The sequence below is a fragment of the Onychomys torridus genome, unplaced genomic scaffold (genome assembly GCF_903995425.1).
Source record: "Onychomys torridus unplaced genomic scaffold, mOncTor1.1, whole genome shotgun sequence".
In the NCBI taxonomy this organism is placed as follows: Eukaryota; Metazoa; Chordata; class Mammalia; order Rodentia; family Cricetidae; genus Onychomys; species Onychomys torridus.
In genome coordinates, this window is record NW_023412756.1 from 97312 (window position 1) to 114456 (window position 17145).

Below are 17145 nucleotides of genomic sequence, written 5' to 3' on the forward strand. Positions count from 1 at the left end.
TTTTCTATGCCTTTGAGTTGGTATTCTTCTCCTTCTTCTATCCCTATTATTCATAGGTTTGGTCTTTTCATGGTGTCCCAAATTTTTTGGATATTTGGGGTGATGATTTTGTTGGCTTTAGTGTTTTCTTTAACTGCTTAAGCTATTTCTTCTACTGTATCTTCAACACCAGAGATCCTCTCTTCCATCTCTTGCATTCTGTTGGTTATACGTGCATCTGAATTTCCTGTTTGTTTATTCAGATTTTGTATTTCCAGCATTCCCTCTGCTAGTGTCTTCTTCATTTTTTCTATTTCCCTTTTCGTGTTTTGGACTATGTCCCTCATCTGTTTCATTGCTTTTTCATGATTTTCTTTTGGGACTTACTGTTTTCTTCTGCTTTATTTGTCCTTTTCTCTAGTTTTTTATATCATTCTTCCCATTTTTTGTTTATCTGTTCCTCCACTTTATTTTTGATTTCTTCTATATAAGGCTCTAGCCTCTTCATGATGTTATTTATAAGGTTGTTTTCTTCTGCTTCTTCCATTCTGTGATGTTCAGGTCTAGCTGTTGGAGAAGGGCTAGGTTCTACTGATGTTGTTCTGCTCTTTATTTTGTTGTATATACTTCTGTGTTGACATTTGCCCATCTCCTTGTGGATTTGTTCTTTGTCTTATTAGTACACATGGTTTAGACAGAGCTGTCAGATTTAGGGAGCCTCTCTCTGGTACAGATGGAAGCTCTGGTCCAGATGGGATCTCTGGTCCAGATGGGTGTGCTGACCAGATGGGAGCTGGGGGCTGGTTTCTGAGTCTCAGGAAGTTGCTGGGGTCTTGGGCATGTGGGTGTGGGGGCAGAGTGTGGAGATTGCAGGGTCTGCCTGCAGTCTTGGAAAATGGGAACCTTCCTGCAGGGCCCGCTGAGTGGCCAGAAGATGGGGCCAATTTGGGCAGGTCCTCCCATGATGGCTGGTGGCCACAGGTGGGCAGATTTTTCTTTTTGCAATTTCATAGCAAAAAGCAACTTAGCAATGCTATCGCCTTGATGAATGTGATGTTGTTTGCTAAGTACTAAATGAAGCATTGGTAATACCTCTTATAAGGCTTAAGGAACATCATGTATGATAAGGTCACATTACAGAGAAGGACACTCTGCCATGATGATTTTTGGGATATGACATGGACACCACAACCATAAGTACTCGGATTCTCTGACTATTTGTACCAAATAAAGGCATAAGTATAGGAAGAGAAACTGTTGACAATGAGAAAGGGGTCAATAGGAGAGGTAGATAGAGAAAAGAGTGTAATAGAGGGTGAATATGTTTACAATTGTTTCTATTCAAACAGAATTGTTGAACATATGTTAATAGATTTTCTTCCACTGTGTTGCTTCTTTATTCTACTGGACATTTCCTTTGTTGCACATGCCTGAACTTCTTGATGTCCTATGTAAGAATATTTTAGCTGTTATCACCACAGAAATTATGAATTCTTATAATATTTGTTTTTTATATAAATGAAACTTGCTTTCTCCTTGCAGGTATTTTAATATAAATGTCTATAACTAACAAAACTGTCATAAGTCTCTGGAGGGGTAAGGCTCTTGTCTGTTATTCACAGATCCTTCATGATCCCACAAGCCACTAAACACAATGTGGCTCCAGCAACTGTGTGACTGAAGCTAAGTTATTTGCAGATCAGAGATTCAAACATGCCTAGTCTTTTTCTACTGTCAATGATGACACTTTTCTCTTTTCACCTGGAGTCACTCAATGATGGATGTGTACAGTTAGTGAATGGTCTTCCTCAAAGTCCACAGACTCATATATGAAAGTATAAAGATGTTAAACATATATTTTGTGAATTAAAGAAGTACTTACACAGATACTATTCAGTGAAAATGTGTTTTCTACTGATAATGAAGTGATGAAGGGAAGGCATGAAACTATTTTCTCCTTTGCTGTGAGTGTCGGGTTAATGTGTATGAGGGACTCTTGACTAGAGGACACTTATGGCATGATGAAGCAAGATTCAGTTATAGGCAGGGAATTATCAGGAAAAGACTCACAGAGACCTGGTACTGAGCCCTAGAGTTCACCATTCAGCAGGAGGCCCAGATGTGATCTGCTCAAAGTGGAATGTGATGGTGGAACAGAACATGGTATGTCCTTCATCTACAAAATATTAATATTTTGATTTAGCAGAGACATTCTTAGATTAACTGTGTCCTTTTAACGTTTTTAAGAATCTATGAAAAGAGACAGAAGAGTTAGGGAAACTGAGACAGACCATTTCCCGACAATGGACTCCAAGAACGCACAGGAATTGCAGCCTGAGCCTCAGCTGAGTTTAATGTAAGCAGCTCCTGTCAATGTACAGAACAAAGATCAGAGGTTGTTCTAGATGAAGAAAATATAGTAGGATATATAAGGATAATGAAGGGTATACACTAAATAATAGAAAATGGGCCAGGTCTGCTACTAATGTACACAGTTATCAGGGAAAGCAGAAATATTTGAGACCTGTTAGGGTGTACATGTCACAGAGTATGTCAGCTTCAACCTCCCCTAATCCCAAACACTGTCCTAATCAGAATACCTTAGGCTTTGCCCTAAATTTCACAAGAAGAAGCCTCACCAACACCTTGGACCCTCATTAACATTTGATCCTGGTGACCTCAGTAATCATTTCTGCAATAAGAGGTGAATTTTTGCATTTAGTTCATTTAGATAGACCATGGTGTGTGTGTGTGTGTGTGTGTGTGTGTGTGTGTGTGTGTGTGTGTGTGTTGTGTTGTGTTTGTGTGTGTATGTTAATTGAGGAAAAACAGAACTCTGCTTTTATAGACATTAAAGACATATACAGACCACAAGTGCAGAGAACATTCTAGGAAACCATTAGATGCACTGCCAACTGAGATGCCAGAAGTAATCCTCAATTATGTCTGCACCTGTTTGTGCATTGTACTTGTTTTCCATGTGTGCTTTGCGCCCTCTGCTGTTTCTGAGCACTCATGCAGGAAGGTTTGTGTCAGGCTTCACACTGAAAGTCTCTCACTGTGCATGTCTAGTACAGTAATAAATGGCTGTGTCTTCGACTCTTAAGCTGTTCATTTGCAGGTAGAGGCTGCTTTTGGAATCGTCGCTTGAGACAGTGAATCTGCCTTTCACAGAATCTGCATAGGATGCTGCATAATTATCTGGTCTGTGTTTAATTGTGCCAACCCACTCCAGCCCCTTCTCTGGAGCCTGGCGAACCCAGTTCATCCAGGCAGCACTGAAAGTGAATCCAGAGGCTTCACAGGAGAGTTTTAGGAAACTCCCTGGCTGCATCAAGTATCCCCCTGACTCCACAAGCAGCACCTCACACTGGACACCTGAAAACACAGAGAATCATAGTCAGTAAAATGTCACAAATGTCCACTCTTCCTCACACTCATGTCCACTCACACACTAAGTAACTTTCTTTATCTAAAAATTACCTTTTAAAAGAACAACAAGGAAAACCCAGCTCAGTCTCAACTCCATGTTAGATGTTCTGGGCTCAAAGATCACAGAATTGGAGCACCTGTGAATGCAGAGCTGGGTGTCTCTATCAGAGCTGTAGGGTCAGGGCTGGTTTTCATGAGCAGAGAGGAACATTATTTGCATGTCTTCTTGTTATATCTTGAGGTGAGGGATATGAGCCTTTGGGGACACAATTAATATTGAAGATGTCTGAGATGAAATAAGGGTCAAGGTGGCATTTAGAGTATCTGATGTCACTGATTGTCCTGGGGACTTAGCTCAAGTGATAGAAAACATTTTTTCAAGGTTGAAGCCCTGTGTTCACCTCTACCACTGCATGGATAAAGAAGATGTGGAAGCAGAAGTGTACATATGAGTTTGCTTGGTCTATATGAAACTGTGTCCACAAAAAGAAAGAAAAGGATAAAAGAAAGAAAAATAGAATCATTACCTAGTATGACTTAGTGTGAATTTTAGTTATAAATGGAAATATAATCTTGCACACTTATACATCCTTTATCCATGTAAACTCCCCTGATCCTTAGCAGAAATTATCACAGTACTTCACAGGAAATAAAGAAAAGATATATCACTGAAATTTTATAATTTTAGGGTACATTTTATGAGGTTCAGTGAATCATGCATATATACATTAAATTGCATAAATAAAATGCAGCTGAGGACATAGCTCAGCAGAATAATAGACCGTGCATAAAGCTCAATGTTTGTTCATTAAAAAAATAAAAGAACTTAATTAAATAAGTGAGATTATTCTTTGATCAATAATAAAAACCCATTGAAAACCTGTGTTTACCCTTTAGCTCCTCCAGGGCTGCCCTCCCCCAACCACCACAGTCCTGATTTTCCCATCCCAAACACACTTTCAGCTCTTCTGTGTTTTCCCCAAGGCCTCAGGTATTCCTATTAAATTTCATGCCATATCCTTCTGTTGCACAGATCCTCAGCCTTTCTCTTCACCAGTGAGGTCTGCTCTTTCTCATAAGGAACAACCACCTGGCCCTTTAAGACCTGGTTTCCCTGAACCACCATGTAGTCTGCCTCCTCTATTCCTCATAGCCTACTCTCTTCCTGTGACCTCCCTCCTCTTCCATCATGATGTCTTTGTTCCTTACTACAACTTAGCCAGTCATCTACATGGTCTTTCTTCTCTGAACTGATGACTAGACATTGTTATTACTTACCCAATAGATTCCACCTCCTCCAAATTCTTTCTTCCAAGACTTACTGGACTCCCTGGCTTTTCCAGAATCTTTCATCCCTATTCTGTTCATGCCTTGATGGGTATGTTGAGTCACAGCATTACGAAAATTAAAAAATACCAAAATGCATGACAATTCTGCTTGCTCCTTCCCATAGTATAAGATGTCTTCTCACCTTTCCCTCATGATCTCATAGACCCTGTGCCTATTGACCCTAAAAGCCTTGTGACTACACAACCAACAGAGCTTACCCAAAGCAGGAAAACTGGACTTGGAGAGATACACAAGAAGGCAAGGCAGGAGGAGACAATCAGTGGGTTGTTCTGACCCCTGCATAGTGTCTATTTATGTAAATAGTAGTCCTGGATATCAGTTGAAAAAAAAGAAAATAATGTCTCAACCCTCTCATGACTTAATCCCCTACTGAACATTGTACATACCTATACTGTAAGAGTAAAGATGATTTGAACAAAAAAGAAGAAAGACTCAATGAATAATTTCAAGTATAGGAGTCTCAGATCAAAAGGAAGTCATTACAGCTGACTCCACTATAATTAGGAACATCATTAGAAATTACTAGAAAAAGTTATACTCTGAAATACTAGATAACCCAGAACAAATATAAATTCTGAATTCATATCATCTGTCAAAATTAAGCCTGGAAGATATAAATAATGTAAACAGACCATTATCAATGAGGTTGATGCTAGCCTGAAAAGCCACATCTTAAAGTAAAGCCCAGGGCCAGAGAAAGCCATCATTGAATCTGTCTGTTAGACTCCTAAGAAAGACTCCACACATGCCCAACATAACTTCTTCTGTAACACAGAAAGCAACTGAACACTTTCAAATTCATTCTACAATGCCAGTATTATCTTGTTACCAAAACAGTTACCAATACACTACAAAAGTAATGATCTATTACTTTGATGAATACAGATATAAAAATTTTAATAAAACACTTATAAATAGAATGATTTAGGGAGTTTGTATATTACAACCAAGTGGGCTACTTCCTCAAAAGCAAGGTTAGTTCAACATACATATATCAATCAATATCATATGCCACATAAATAAATACAAACGTTGAAATGACATAAATATTTCAACATGCTTTCATGTAAAAAGTTCTGTAGTTTCTAGGAATAGATGATATGTGCCTAAAAATAAAGGCTATACAGAAAAAGCTTATAGACAAATTTATATTAAGTGATGACTAACAGAGAGCATTTCCTTTAAACAGAAACAAGACAAAGATATACACTCTTTCCTCCCCTATTTGATATAATGCTTATATGCTTGTGTATCATATTAGGCAAGAAAAAGAAAAAATGGATTGGAATTGAAGGGAATAAGCCAAATTATCACAATTTGCAGGTGACATGATGCTTTTCTTAAAAGACCCTAATGTGTCTAATAGAAAATTCTTTAAACTAATAAATACCATGAAGTTTCAGAATATAAGTCCTAGTGCACAAACCCATGTAACATAAAGTGCCAAGACAACATGTCCTTTCCACTCCCGTGTGACTTATTCCATGGTATTGAATATCAATGATAATGACATGGGTGATTTTTCCAGACAAAGAGTTCAAAAGAATATTATGTCTATGTTTACATAACTCAAAGAAGATTTGAACATTCCTCAAGACAATAACATCATCATCCAAAACAACAACACTGAAAAGAACTGAATGAAATAAGGACAAAATCCAACCTATAAAAAAGGGAAAGAATTGCTAAAGAAAACATTCGATTGATGCTGGAATTGAAAATAATAATAGTTCAAAAAACAAAGAGATACTCAGTGGAATGACTCACCAATATAATGAATCATGCCAAAAGAATGAGAGTCACGACTGGAAAATATTGTAAAGGTAAGGAGTCATTTAGTAAAGGACAATGAGAAAAATTTAAATGTGTATGAAGAGAACATGAGAATGCTTTGGAACACCATGAAGAGACCTAACCAAACTTTTGATAATGGGCAGAAGACATGGATAAGAATACCATAAAAACAGCATAGAGAATAATATCAATAAAAACATAGAAAAATCCCCAAATATAGAAAGAGATGCCCATCTAGGTATCTAGAGGGGACTAGAGAACAACAGGGGCATTGCAGAATAATTAGGAACAGGAAAGAAGTTCCCCTTTATGTACTATAGTTAAATGATAAAAACCCAGAATAAGGAAATGGTATTGAAAGTTACAAGAGTGGTCAAGTACTTATCAAGGCAGGTCCAACAGAATAACACCTGAATGTCCAACAGAAACATTTGAAGTCAGACAAATCTGGAAACACACAATCCACATTCTTAAAGAAACAATTGTCAAGCCAGAAAATTATATATAGGAAAATTATAGGTAAAAATTGAAGGGAAAATAAAACTTTCCACAATAAAATGTTTATAGAAACTTAGTATCAGTAATCCAGCTCCAAAGAATAATGAATAAACATGTACTCACAGTCACAGGGTATGAGTAAACAACTCCATAATAGTTAATTCAGAGTCCCAAGAAGACAATGCAAATAACACACGAGGGGACTTATACTTCTTCTAAAAATAACTCTTAGTATTGATGGTTTTAATATTATAATAAAAAGATTCAGAGTAGAGGATTGGGTTAGAAAATGGAACCATTCTTGTTGCTGCATTAAGAAACAGACCTCACCATCGAAGCACACAACATCTTAGGTTAAAGTTTGGAAAAAGCGACTTGAAGCAAGTGTAACTAAGATATATATAATTAAAGGCACACTGCTAGTAATAAAAGGACCCAATGCAGTGACAGTGAATGAATTCAAACTCTTGGGGACCCACAGTTTATCTGGACAAAGACTAAACAGACAAACTTGGGCATTTAATGTCATGTGGATTACATGAGTCCCACAGATACCTAAAAACATTCCTCTCTAGCACAACACATCTACTCTTTGTAGGTAACACTCAGAATGATGAGCCTTGGAACTCTGTCTCCATGAGAAAAGATTTTAAGGTCCTAGTTTTCTTTTCTTTTTCCTTTTATTCTTCTCTCACCACAGTGAGAATAAATTTAAGGAGGAAAATAATGTACTGGAATGAAAACAGACATCCTAATTAGCTCTCAGCCTGGGGGTTTTCACATGTGAGAGGAGGCAGGTCAGGTGGGAAATACCTTGTTTGATCTGAGTCAAAATTACCTTTTAAATCAGGGAATCCTGTGTGTGTGTGTGTGTGTGTGTGTGTGTGTGTGTGTGTGTGTGTGTGTGTATGTGATATGTGTATGTGTGTTGTGTGTGTATGTGTGATATGTGTGTATGTATATGTGTGATATGTGTGTGTTGTGTGTGTGTGTGTGTAGTGTGTGCATGTGTATGTGTGTATGTGTGTGTATGTGTGTGTATATGCAGTGTGTGTATGTGTGATATGTGTATGTGTGTTGTGTGTGTATGTGTGATATGTGTGTATGTATATGTGTGATATGTGTGTGTTGTGTGTGTATGTGTGTGTTGTGTGTGTATGTGTGTGTTGTGTGTGTATGTGTGTATGTGTATGTGTGTGTTGTGTGTGTATGTGTGTGTATGTGTGATGTGTGTGTATGTATGTATGATATGTGTGTGTTTATATGTGTATGTGTGTATATGTGTATGTGTGTGTCTGTGTCTGTGTGTGTATGTGTATGTGTGTATATGTGTGTGTGTGTGTATAATTGAAATAAACTGTGTAAATACCCCAGTCATGTCTGATTCTGAAAGTGACAGTCTGCCTTTCTAAAGCCTCAGTATGTGTTCTCTTAATTAAAAATAAAGCAAAAGTAAAACTAAAACAAACATAAATAGGGTTACCAGATTTAATTGTAATAGCAAGAACCTGGAAATAACCTAGATGCCCCTCAACTGAGGAATGGATAAAGACAGTTACACAATGGAGAGCCATGACATCAGGATATTAGAAGGCAAATGGATGAAACCAGAAAAAAATCATCCTAAGTTGATGTAACTCAGACCCAGGAAGACAAACATGATATGTAATCACTCACAGTGGATAGTAACTGTAAAGATTAACCATGCTACAATCCACAGACCCAGAGATGTTAGGTAACAAGGAGGGTCCCAGGGGGATGCATGGATTTCCCTGGGAAGGGGAAATAGAGGATCCCTCCTGGTTGGACTGGGGGCAGTTAGACATGGGAACTTGAGGGATCAGGTTGAAGGGGTGAAAGGGGAGAGTACTTTGCTAGTTAAAAAAAAATGTTTCTGGGCTATGCGCTGCTTTGATAGAGCTGCTTCTGATAGTTGATGGTACACATGGCTCCAGACCCAGAGCTGGAGATAAACTGTACCACCGCCATGTTGGGAAGCTGAGGTGGGTGGGGCCAGCAGCCACAGTGGCATTTCAATCTTACAAAGATGGATATTACACAGAGAATCTGGTTTGTGTTGTCTTTGGGATTTTTAACTACAAAAAACGATTTGATCATAAAAGCTGTTGAGTTAAACAAATATGTAAATTTTAAAGGTACCTTGACTTCAAATTTTGGATATAAGGATATGTTGCTTTGGAAAAGAGTCTCTGCTTTTATTTCCACAGAAAGCCAGAGGCTGTGGATTTGTTCCAGATTAAGATACATCAGGTTTGATGAGCCAAGACACTGTGGCCCAGATGACCCAACATCCAGAAAGGTTTCAAGGCAACTGGCTCAGAGGTTTACCCTCACGGACTACTCAATAATCCTAAAATTTTCTTTATGTCCCCATAAGATACAGCACCCCCCTCCAGCAGAAAGTAGTAAAAGAAACTATGTCCACATTCCCAAAATTATCAAGCTAGCTTTGGAGATGGAATTGGCTCACTCCTTCTCTAAACCCAGACATGTTGCTAAAAGAAAAGGCTAAGAGATTTTTATGTCCCAAATCAGAAGAACCCTCTGGTGTGGCTCAGAAAACAAAACAAAACAAAACAAAACAAAACAAAACAAAACAACAACAACAAAAAAAAAAACAGTATTTTTATTTAAAGCAGGTTGATTATAAATGTGATCTCTTTCTAAAGATAAAAAGGGGATATGATATAGATATGATAGGATGAAAGGGTAGATTAATGAACTTACTCTTAAAGAGCAACAACTTGTTTAAAATGTTTTACATTGGTATAGATTTTAGTCTATTGATACAAACAAAGTTAATTTTGTTATACTGTATATATATTTCTACTCTTGTTTAAGGTATTATGTTTGTACAGCTCATTTAAAATTGTAATGGATAATTAAAAATAGATTAATAATTAGTCATCTATGATAATCATACTCATAGCCATGTTAATTAAGTCTTCTAGGTATACACAGAGATATTTCAGATAGATAGGTAATCTTCAAATACTTCAAAGACCTACAGAATATGGCATTCAAAATATTTTTAAAATTTAGACTTTCTGGACAGTGAGACATGTCTGCTCCTGGCAGCATCGGATTTACTTCAGAGAGGAGGATGGGCACTGAAGACACTTCATATGGAGTTTATCTTCACCTTGGCAAAAATAGCCATTTGGGCAAGAAACTGTTCTTGCCTGGACTGCTTGATCAACTGGACATACAGGACCCATAGAAAGGTGACCACTGAACTTTGCTTGACAAAATGGTCCTTCAGGTTCCTGCTTCACAGAGGAAACTGCCAGACATTCTACAGGACACTGAAAAAATGACCAAGAGACTCTAGCCCTGTGGGCTGAAGACAAATGCCCCAACTTTACAAAGGAACATTAGGTGACTGTCCAGCTGTCTCTGTCTACCCTACAAGACTCCCAAAAGTTGCTTGCATCCTTCTCCCGGTTCTCAGGTAATATTATATCCTTCTGAGGTCTTTGATCTGATTGAAGACTAGATAGTTATAATTTCCTCAATTATGATAAAAGATAATTTAGATATAAAACCTTATACTCACAAATATAAGATAGGATTGATAGGAAGTCACAACATGCCCACACGGTTGGGCTTGCCCAGTGGACTGCCTAGTTATTTCCAGTTCAAAATAGCCATTTCCAGGTCAGAACATCTTGCGTGACTAGGACTCCGTGGCTTTGCATGGCTGCATAAAGCGCGTGCACATACTGGGAACTCTGCTCCGTACGTGACAGATCACTGTCCATTTGTCTGGTCACACAAATCTGCATGCAACACCACTCCTCTGATTGGTGAGTTTTCCCCTTGTCGGCTAGCGTAAATGGTTTCCTGAATCTGTGAGAATGACATTGAGCGTCTGGCGCCTCACCGATTATTCTTGGAACTGAGGGAACCCCCGGCCATGGTCTCCACTGGCTATGGTCAGCCCCTATTGCAGGCCTAAATTTCAAGCCACCTCCCACGTCTGCAGCTTGAGATATTTTTGAGATAGGACCACCACCGTTGGATGTGTCCTGGGGCTGTGTGAAGCAGGCACGTTTTTCGTGCTTGACGGGACAGCTGGATGTTAAGGATTCCCGGGGAGTCCTTACTTCACACAGCAGGCCCCTGCTTCTCAGCTGATGAATGGATGAAGCGGCTTGTGCCTGAGATCCATCCTTGGTCTCCAGGAGGTCTTGGCTCTGGATCATGTTTGTTTTTTAATTTTTCTGCCTGTCTGCTGCAGACATGGGAAATAAGGCTTCCAACCCGATCAGTACTTCCTCTCCCTTAGGCTGTCTTCTTGAAGCTTTGCTTAAAGATTCCTAAGCTTATCCATCTCTGTACTGAGAGACCACCCAAGTATGCTTTAGAAAATAACAAAAGATTCCAATCTTTTATGGGAGTTATCTAATTCTGGCCAGTGAAGTGGCAAATGGAAAGCGTTGCTCTTTATCTTAGCTTTATTTTTCACTGTTAAACTGCCTTCTTCTGGATTCCTTCACTCCTGCTCATGTGCTCCTAGCTATGCCTAAACAGGAAGATTCTCTGTCCCTAGCTCGCTCGCTCTCTCTCTCTCTCTCTCTCTCTCTCTCTCTCTCTCAATAAAGCTCTAGAAAGGTAACCATGGCTTGTGATTCTTCCACCAACCAGCACGCACCTCCAGCTGGCCGCCGCGGGTGGTGGCCAGCCATGAGAAGTGACGCTTTCCACTACTGATACCGCCATGATTTTTCACATTGAGTCTGCTGTTCTAATGGCTGAAATCTAGCTATATGTTTGCAATGGACAATCCTGGGGGTTGTCCTCAGGCTGTGCTGGCAACAGCAGGCACATTTTTGCTCCCGACAAGAAGGAGCAAAAATGTCATCTGGGGTCTACCCGGGGGACCAAGGGCAGCACAGTTGCAGCTCTTCCCATCCCTTGATGAAGGGGGGGAACTTGAGCTGATCTTAGATCTTACTTCATTCTCGGGATGCCTGAGTTGAAGTCTGATCCTGGTTTGTTATTTTATTTTTCTCTTGGCTACAGCCATGGGACAAAGGAGCAGATATATTTACCACCTACATTGGTGGATAGGGGTGGGTACTGGTAAACCTGGCCATGTAACAGCATAAACCTGATCTCATAACTGTGTGGCAGGTACTCCAGCCAGCGAATGGGAAAATAAGAGTTGCTTCATCTCCAAGCTTTCTGCTAAAGCTCTAAACCCTTTCTTTCCTTTCCCACTTCTGTGTCAGCCACATGTAACCTTCTCTGTCTGACTTCCATGCCAAGGTGGGCGGGCTCAAATGCGCGGGCTCCGGTGGCTTCTCACCTTAACTCCACCCACTCAGTCTCAAACTGCCTTGAGAAGCACAGACAGATCTAAAAGCAGTTGAGATCTAAACAATTAAGTTTACAATAATCAGGATGGCTCCTAAGCCAAAAAAAAAAAATTAGCTCATAGTCTCAGGCAAGTCTTCCAAAAGGATCAGTTTACTGTCTGCCTACTGGCAGATCTTCCAAAAGCTGTCCCTAAGCCACCAAACGTCAGGAAAATTTCAGGACACAGAGTAAAATCCGTCTCTTGTTCCTGGCTAAAAGTTAAGTATCTGGAGAGCAAGGCTCCTGACCCCACGGGCAAAAGAGTCATCTGTGTCATTTAAGGTGTGCCAGGGAAGAGATAAAAGCCAAAAAACAAAATTGCCAAGTGCTGGCACTCACTGACTCCTGAAAGCTGTTGGGACCATGTTTTAAGTGAAAAAGGCTATGGGCTAGTGAATGCCCTGCCCATCAACAGCCTTGTTAAAAATGCCGCCTAGAAAGACATCCAGTCAGGTGACTGCCTCCAGGCACCAAGACACATGGGCACATCAAGCTAAGACCTCCAGCAAACCTAGGCTTGGCTACAGACACAGCAGGGAACCCAGAACTCAGCAGGGAAGCAATCAGTTTCTTTCCTTCTGGACACCAGAGCCATTGACTCAGTCCTGGGAGTTTTAGGATGTCACTCCTCCTTTCTATTGTCGGGAACAGAGGACAGCCTTACTTACCTCACCAGATTTAATTGTACTTTCACAGTTACTTAATGAGAAAGATTTCCAACTAAGATAAGAGCTCATTATCTCACTTTAAGTTTACCACCTGTGTTTCTCATGTGCATACAGACAGGACCATGATCTTTGCATTGTCCCTAATTCAAAAAATATGTTCTCTTACACTCTCAAGCTCCAGAGGACACCAGGATCCACTGCCTTGTCACCAATTCCAGAGGAATAAGGTATCACTCCTTCCTTTCCCAACTAGGGCCACAGAGGCCCGGAGGCAAAAGGGACCATCAAATATCCAGGTGGTAAGGATATAACAATCTATCACTGTTCAATACTCAGCAACTGATCACCTGTGTTTCCTAAATGCTAAATTAACAAAACAAACAGATGCCTTAAATAAACTACCCTAAATAAGGCTTCTCTCAGATAAAAATTAAGCAGAGTACTAGAACATCACAGCCACCTTTTTAACATGTCTCCATCCAGGCAGGCCAGATCTACCTCAGATAAATGTCAACTCCAAAAATAAAATAATAATGAGTCTTTTCTCTAAGCTTTTATGTCACCAGTGTCTTGTCAGACAGAAGGTTCCCAGCCACACCATGAAGGATGGACAGCTGCAGAACAAGGCATGACAGAACTTCACCCCAGGACCAGCCACACCATGAAGGATGGACATAGCTGCAGGACTTCATCCCAGGATTTCAGGAGCCAGCTTTCCCATTTCCCAAGAACCAGTCAATGCCCACAATTCAGCCTGAAGCAGTCTTTGAGAGAAACAGTGCCCCATACCCACTCATCCACATTTTCTTCTTTTTTCATAGAAAAGCAAGTCAGGAATGATAGGAAGTCACAACATGCCCACATGGTTAGGCTTGCCCGGTGGACTGCCTAGTTATTTCCAGTTCAAAATAGCCATTTCCATGTCAGAACACCTTGTGTGACTATGACTCTCTGGCTCTGCATGGCTGCGTAAAGCACGTGCGGCCATGTAATCTATGCGCATGCGTGAAGTAACCACATGCAGTCCTGTATGCATGCAAGGCCCACTCTTTAAAAAGCCGGCACCATTTTGCACAGGTCTCTCTCTCTTCTCTCTCTCCTCCTCTCTTCTTCTTGTCCCACTTGGCCTGTCATGTCTGTCTCTTCCTATCCTATATTCATAAAGAGCTCTTCTGTGGATTTGTTGTGTTTGGGACGTGTTCCTCACAGGTTAGGAGCGACAAAATAACTAATAAGGATATCTTCTTTAATATTGTAACTGTAATTCTTGCTTGATAGTTGTTTTGTTATATGTAAAAGTTAAAACCTTCCTTTTAAAAAAAAAAAGAAAGAAAAGGGCTAGTGCTGTGGATATCGCTCCATATAAATAAAATGCTGTTTGGCCAGTGGCCAGGCAGGAAGTATAGGCGGGACAAGAGAAAAGAGAATTCTGGGAAATAAAGGCTGGGGCGAAGAGATACTGCCAGCTGCCACCATGACAAGGAAGATGTAAGGTACTGGTAAGCTATGAACCAAGTGACAAAGTACAGACTAATAGAAATGGATTAATTTAAGATAGAAGAACTAGATAACAAGAAGCCTGCCATGGCCATACAGTTTGTAAAGAACATATGTCTCTGTGTGTTTACTTGGTTGGGTCTGAGCATCTATGGGCCTGGTGGATGAGAGAGATTTGTCCTGACTCTGGGCCCTGTAGGAAAACTCTAACTACACATACCCAGGAAGACAAACAAGATATGTAATCACTTACAGTGGATAGTAACTATAAAGTAAAGATTAACTATGCTACAATCCACAGACCAAGAGAGGTTAGGTAACAAGGAGGGCCCCAGGGGGATGCATGGAATTCCCTGGGAAGGGGAAATAGAGGATCCCTCCTGGTTGGACTGGGGGCAGGTAGACATGCGAACTTGAGGCTTCAGGTTGTAGGGGTGAAAGGGGAGAGTACTGAGAACAAAGACTAGAAAGGGAGGCTTTATGAAGTCAAGTAGAAGCCTGATACAAGGAAAACTCCTATGAGCCTACAAGGATGTCCCCAGCTAAGACTCCTGGCAGCAGTGGATGCCTAGCCTGAACTGGCCATCTCCTGTGATTGGATTAGTGACTACTCTGGTTGTCAGTGGAGAGCCTTTACCCAGTAACTGATGGAGGCAGATTCAGAGTTCTAGGACCAAACATTAGGCTGAGCTCCAGAAGTCATCCTGAGGAGAGGAATGAGTAATCATAGGAGTCAGGGAGAGTCAGGGACATTGTAGAAAAACCCATTGAAGTGACTAGTATGACTCATGAGAACTCACAGAGTCTGAACTAACAACCAGAAAAGGCTGCATGGGACTGACTTAAGCCCTCTGCATATATGAAACAGGCGTATAGCTTGGTATATGTGTAGGACTCCTGGCAATGAGAGCAGGACCTGTCCTGGATCTGGTGCTTTGACTGGGAAACTATTCCTCATGCTGGAGTACCCTGCACAGCCTGAATACAGGAGGAGGTGTTTGGTCTTATGGCAGCTTGATATGCCAGGTTTTGCTGATGCCCATGGGCAGCCTCCCCCTTTCTGAGAGAATATGGAGCAGGAGTGGATTGAGGGTGGCAGAAGGAAGGTGAATAGAGGGAATGAGGGGAGAGGAGGGAGGAGAGACAGTCTGGATGTAAAATTAATTAATTAAGAATTAATAAAAATAAAATTAAAATAGGCTTACATAGAAAAAAAAATGATTGGATTCAGAGATGTCAAAGATAAAGCCAAAAGTCATAAAAGGCCCTAAGTGGGCCTGGCTGCCTCTAAGAACAGAGAAAGTGTGTGTGTGTGTGTGTGTGTGTGTGTGTGTGTGTGTGTGTAGGGGGGGTGTCATGTACCATTCACTGACATCTCCTCTAATTGTCTCTCACTGTAATACATATCTGCCACCTGAGCTGCTAGTGATATAAATCACAGGAATAGCTGGACCTGTGGTAGAGATGAGGCTGAACATTGGTGACTTTTGTTCTCTTACTCCACAAAATTTTCACTCTCTAGACATTGCGTTCCATTTTTTGGAGCTTGCAAAATCCAATGTGTATAGGTAAAAGCTCATGATAGAATAGCCAGTGACGGCTCAGGTGACAATTTATTATAGTGTGGCTAGACTCTGAGGGACTTACTACAAGTCCAGATGCATGGTCCCTGACAGTCACCATACTGACAACTTATCCAGGATCCATGGGTGACAGATGGAACCGCTGATCATGGGAAGCTGAAACAGAAAGAAAAATAGACAGTAGTATTATCTTCTAGACAACAGCTCTCCCCCAGGTGCCTCAGTCCTGTGTGAGCAGAAACTTGTGCACTCCCCTCCACTGAGGCTGCATTTTCCCCATGGAGATTAGAGGGATATTTGAGATTTGAGACCTCTGTACTTACAGGCCAAGATGGCCAGAGCTTAGGTTCTCCTGGGTCTTTCAGGAGGTCCGATAGAAATTTCTTCTCAATCACACTGCAAGTCTGTGATGGGATATCATTTGCCCTATAATACATACAGTATCTTGTTTAGTAACAGATAATGCTACTGATAACCAGATAACAAAATGAAAGATACAAAAGGAGATAATTCTGATACTACATAATAAGATTACATTATTAATTAAAAGCACATAAGAAATTTAAATTTATTTTTTCCTTGAATCTGTAGCAAAAACTAGATCACATATACTTTTAGGAAATACTGTGATTTACAAAGCACCTATGGGTGATGACTATGTCCAGTTTGCTCTTAAAGACTTGGTATAAGAGAGGAATGAAATATTATTTTTTTCTTGGCAGGAAGGAAAATACAATCTGTGATTTGAACGAACATATTCTATAGCATATCTTGTCTCAGGGATTCCATTTTCAGTGATTCAGACATTTAGGACCATCTCTAGATATGTTTTTCATATGGATATGAGGTATCTTGACATTTCAAAATGACTTCTCCAGCAGGTATCAGACAAGTCCTTGAACCAAAGTCTTATAGCCACTTGGCAGATACCTTCCTAGTAGTACATTAGAGAGTACAATTCA

At 40.3% G+C, this 17145-nt stretch overlaps 1 gene segment (V, D, J or C); it reads right to left on the reverse strand.

Annotated features, from left to right (window-relative positions):
* Positions 1-3034: 3034 nt before the first annotated feature.
* LOC118575823 lies at positions 3035-3508 on the reverse strand. The segment is given in 2 exon segments: positions 3035-3357; positions 3463-3508. Coding segments are annotated over 2 exon segments (369 nt in total).
* Positions 3509-17145: the final 13637 nt, after the last annotated feature.